We start from the raw sequence: 5,497 nt of genomic DNA, 5'->3' as shown, positions 1-5,497 counted from the left end.
TGAGACAAAAAGTCATACTCTACCCAGTCTGTGACTTACAGCCTCAAGGGAAATGGTTATGACAGATTTTAAACAACCTTACGTATCTGCATGAAACCGTATGAATTCTCACCAGACAAACTGAGTATGTTGGCAGGGAGATAACGCATGCAGGAGAAATTAGCTGTTCTCTCACAAAGCATTTTCAAAATAAGTTTCATTCTCTCATATTCAGTTATTATATCATTTACAAAAAAGGAAGAACACAATATATGGAGAAGCACTGCCCACTGAGACATGCCTAACAAAGGGAAAACCTTGTCACAACTGCTGCCACTCACCATTCCTCAACATAGTTGAGGAAATAATGATGCTGTCTCTCCGTGCAGCTCCCATAGCAAGGCTCCATGAAATTCACAAACTTCTCTGGTCGCTTCTCTTCCTTTTTCTGTAAAGGACCAACACTGATAATTTACCTTCTGATGCAGAAATCAAGTAATCTCCCATGAACATGACCACACCAGCATACACCAATAATTGCGACATAATTCAAGAGAGAACAGGCATCACGTGAAGAATAAAGCAAACAAACCAAAACCCTACTCCAAAATATAAAGGAATAATAAAGAGGTTACCAGGAAATTTAGATCTCACAATCCCTCCAGCAATGAATAAGCTGATACTAAATAAGAACACATCATCAGGCCTAATAATCTCCTTAATCTAAACACTGTAATACACATACACAGAGACACAAAAAATACATCAGGACTCCACATCAGGAAAGATTTTCTTCCCAAGTATTTTCAGAAGCGTGAAGTCTTCACATTATAATTTGATCTCAGCAGCAAACAGGTCCCTGACTGGTTTTCAGATGGATACTCCTTCCTCCACTCAGTTCCCTCAACCCTCAAACCACAATTTAGAGCAGAACTAAACTCGAATTCTACACGATGCCAACACGAATAATAAAAGCAACTTGCCGAGAACAAGCCACAAACACTTGTGTCGTCGTGACTTGCTGGCACTTACGGGCAATATGGCTATGACCACTTCTGGAGGAGTTTCCAGGGTCCCATCAGCCGCCGCATACACAATAGTAAACACATAGGTGCCAATCCACAGCACATCCAGAACTGAAAGAGAAGGAAACAAATACCTCAGCCACAAACACTGCAGGATGATACTTCCTTGTATATTGATTTTAACTGTGCACAGCACACCCGAGTAATTGACAAACAAATAAACACGGAACCATCGACTTCTAAGCTACCAGCACGAAGAATTTCAATGACCTGTCTGCAGAACAACAATCTTACCAGGGACTAATGAACACGAATTTCAACTAGAAATTTCAAACACAAACCAGAAGAATATATTTGATCTGCCTGATGATAGGAAAAGTGAGATACCATGAGTGTTTCCACACATGGATGGTGTTTTGGCATATCCAAACAAAGCGTTTCTGCTTTTCTGAAGTTACTGCTTTGACATTTTACTGAAGAGCCAAAATAGTGAGATGAAACTCGTGAGATGAAACTCGCTGAAGTAGGAGGATGGGATTTATATCCAAAGATCTTCATGCTAGAGGGGAGCTTACTTGTGACAGTACTGTCTATCGCGTTGGTGAGCAAAAAATAGCTTTTAAAATGCATATTTAAAACATTCTAGAAATAGACAATGACTCTGTCCAACTGGTAATTTCCCTATTCAGCTCAGAGATAATATTTTTCAAAATATTTAAAAATCACACTGTAATTATGCAACCAGTATACGGCTGCTACAACTAAAAAAAACCACAAGGAGTAAGAATATTTTAAAAAGAAAAACAGAAAGAAAATAAGATGTACCTTTAACAGGATTGTCTGAGTCATAAAATGGAGGACAAGGGATTACCTTCTTCTCCTGCAGATTCTGCAAATAAAACTACTCTTAAACACAGAGAAAAAGCCAACAAACAAAACTAATTGCAAGTTTTGCAGAGAGCCCAGACAGCTGGTCACCCACTCTTTAACACTCATCATGTGCCACTCTCAAATCACAACTTTTCAGAAGCAGGTGCAAACTTTAAACTAAGGCAGAAATTACTGAAACACTTGCACAGCTCTGTGTGGCACACACCACGCGCCAAGTGGCCAAATTCCGTAGCTTGTGATGCAAAGAAAAGCAAGTATTGCAGACCAGTGAGCAGACATAAGGCTTTACCGCCCAAAATACTTACAGGCAGATATTGCACCACGGTGCCATTTTGCCTCCCTACTGCCAGCTGTTTTCCCTTTGGGCTCCAACACACTAAGCAAAAAAAGAGAATTTCATTAGCACTAAGAAACTGCAGAGTTGCAAAGCCCCACAAAAGCAAGGCAAATAAATTAAATCCATTATTTTTTCCCCCGTAAAAAATCATGGATCTCAAGTAAATAAACAGGGAGACAGCCAGTTACAGAGAAAGTAAGACTGTGCAGATCAGAAACCAACCAATGACTCCTATTTACATGCTCCCTTGGAAATAGGCCAGGCCTGAGACAGCACAAACCACAGGTGGACACATTTGACTAATTTACAAGATGCAGCTCCTCTAATCAACTGGGGAAGAGTAGTTAACGTTGCAATGTTTCTTCTGAGTCTTAGGGAACTTAAATCCTTCCTTTTAGTGAATAATCTTTTTAAGAAACCTCCTCCCTGGACAAACAGCCTGGCGTTTTACACCTATCGATCTGTTTCTACTCTTCAGCGTCCGGCATCCTGTACGCTACCCGAGGCTGCCACTCACCAGATGTAACAGCCACCGAGGAAGGCAGCGTGGCGTACACTTTCACCGAGTCCGTGACCTGCAGGACAGAGATGCTGCCATCGGACAGGCAGATGGCCACCATGGCAGGACTAGCAGGGTTCCACTTCAGGTCATTGACCAGCGCAGCGCTTCCCGAATCCTTGGCCAGTTTGTGATAAGCAAATGCACGTTTCTGCTGTTTTGCCTTTTAGGAAAGACAAATACATGAGACAAAGTCAAAGCTGAGCACAAAAGAAAGTTCTCCCAAAGCTATAATTCAAAGCAGTTTTGACCTTCCTATAAATTAATGACTGATAAAAATAAGCAGCAGATTTTGAGTTTACTGAACAATTCCTTTATGAGACATCTCCCACAGAGAGGCAGAAAATCCCACTCGAGCTATGCCTCTCCTCCTGCTATATTCTGAAAAAAAACAAACACCATCACAAAACCCCCAAACTGAACCCACTTTGCATATGCCTTACCTGGTTTAAGAACGTGCGAACATCAAAAAAGCCAATGAAGGAGCCGATCTCACTGGACATCATGCAGACAGACAGCGTGAGATTATCACAGCTTAGAGCCAGGTGCTGCACAGGAAACTTCATGGGAACTAAGGTACTTTGAACATTCTCCACTTAAAACACAGAAGAAAAGGAAGACAGAATGAAGGGGACAAAAGTAAATAGCAAGAACTGTTCTTGTTAAATGATACCACTAGAAAAAGTTTATGCAAAAATCGGTCCTATTAACAGCAGCTCTGAAGGCTGACACATAGAAGAGCTGAGTGAAAGCAAACCCCTTCACCTCTACCAATAAAAATCTCAAAAGTTGCCAGACTCCTAAGGAAAAAAAAATTCCAGTTTCCTTCCTCAGTAACCTGGAGGAAAAACGAGTAGACAGATTTTGGGGTTTACTTCTGTATGCATGTGAGTACTTCAAGGTACAGTTACTAAGGACAACAGGAGAACAAAAAACATTTTGCACCTCGGTGAGGGAACAGCTTCCTCTCTTGCAGGACAGTTGTTTAGTCAGAGTGGATGACACACACTGCAAGAACTCCATCCCTCCACTCCCACACTGGCTACTAAGACAGCACGTGGCTGCAAGGAAACGGGGACGTTCTCAGGTAGGAAGAGTCAAGCTGACCATATGGCACTGAACAGAGGTGACCGAACCTGAAGGACCCTTCAACCGGAGCTAGCACAGAGCATCCTGGTGACATGTTCCAAACAACTGCCCTTCATTTCAGCTACAGCAAATATTGTTCCTGCCTTCTCACACAAGAAAACATGGTAATTTCAAATACACAAAAGAGCATGACAAGGACTGTGCCAGAAGCCAAGAGCTCCAGATCATAAAAAAACATACAAAACTGTGTCTGCAAAGACCAAGAGAAACAAGTGTACCTTACCAATTTTATTAGGATCTTCTCCTGGCTGGTTTTGCATGAGGAGATTTCTGGTATGAAAGATCTGCAGGCTGGTTCCTCCACCAGCAAAGACCAGCCCATATTTGTTAGACACTGCAAGGAGGCTGGAGCGCTCTTTGGGAAGATCTTCAGGAGCATCGAAGATGCGGACCTTCTTCAGCGCTCTGAACTGAAAATCCTGTCGTAAGAGAGTGGGGAAACAGAGGAACAGTTTATCTCAGTTTCTCTAAGACAGTAAGTTGAAAAGCCTCTCCCCAGGAGCTGTAAAACACTGCCAAGGCAGAGCCCACACCCACACTGTCACTGGCCAACCCATCACATTTTCTGTCTCATCTAAGATAGACTGAGATTATATCGCATGTTTTCCACTGGCTCTCTTCTACACAACAGCCTACGTTTATAAAACCTGTGGGAGTTCAATCTGTCCAGGACATCTAATCTTCTCAGGCACACACCAAAACCAGTCAATGCATAGCCACAAAAAAAAGAAAGAGAAGGGAACAAAACAGAGACACAAGATGATTGAATAAAACTTGTTGCCGTAAAGCTACAAAGCACACATCTGCTTAGATGCATCTTCCTTTGCCCTCATAATTTGTGGCACATGGAACAGATGCAGTTACTCCTTCCACCTGTTCCCAGGAACTACCTTGTAAAATCAAGCTTATTTTTTGCATTTGTTTCTCTCATGATTTATACTGTCCTTTTATAAAAGGAGGAATGAAACAAGAGATAAAACGTCCAAAACCACAAATTGAATTTAAAAACAGCAGTTGTACAATTACCATGCAAAAATTAAGGTTCTCCTCAAGAAAAAGTCTCTCTTCCCAAAGTGCCAATTGCTGAACAGAGCACTGGATCTAATACAAGTGACTCAAATCAAGCATTTGAGTTTCACTTCCAGATTATTGCCAAAGGACTTTATAACTACATTCCTGCAACTTGAGGAGGTTGCAGGAACTCAGAAACTTCTGAAAAACAAACAGCCCAATTCTTTTGCTTTGGAAGGTGCCTGAGCAGAGAGCAGCTCCACAAAGACCCTTCAGTGGGCTTCAGCAATCTGTCCCCTCATGTCCCTGCAGTAAGCCTCTGGCAGACAGAGCACTGGGCTAGGCTGGCAGCAACCTCGAGACTCCAGTTCGCACTGTCCCACACTTGACAACAATACATGCTGGCCCCAGAAACAACAGATTCCCGGCACAAGGCATGCTGACAGCAGGACTCAGAATTATACCGCTCCTCTCCCAAAAGAAGGTTGCTCCAACTCTCACACTGCGCCTCTCCCACCCCAGGAGGTACCGGGATCACTCTCACCC

At 42.5% G+C, this 5,497-nt stretch overlaps 1 protein-coding gene across 1 annotated transcript; it reads right to left on the bottom strand.

The window, feature by feature from the left end:
* Window positions 1-316: 316 nt before the first annotated feature.
* Window positions 317-4,359, bottom strand: LOC104268043 (nuclear pore complex protein Nup214-like; the record flags this gene model as incomplete). Its single annotated transcript, XM_009877112.1, has 7 exons — window positions 317-427; window positions 1,012-1,115; window positions 1,830-1,893; window positions 2,201-2,271; window positions 2,750-2,954; window positions 3,235-3,386; window positions 4,164-4,359. Coding segments are annotated over 7 exons (903 nt in total), but the record flags the coding sequence as incomplete, so codon positions are not given.
* Between the last annotated feature and the right edge of the window lie 1,138 nt (window positions 4,360-5,497).

The sequence above is a fragment of the Apaloderma vittatum genome, unplaced genomic scaffold, assembly GCF_000703405.1.
Source record: "Apaloderma vittatum isolate BGI_N311 unplaced genomic scaffold, ASM70340v1 scaffold45960, whole genome shotgun sequence".
Lineage (NCBI taxonomy): Eukaryota > Metazoa > Chordata > Aves > Trogoniformes > Trogonidae > Apaloderma > Apaloderma vittatum.
This window is presented reverse-complemented; position numbering and strand designations above follow the sequence as displayed.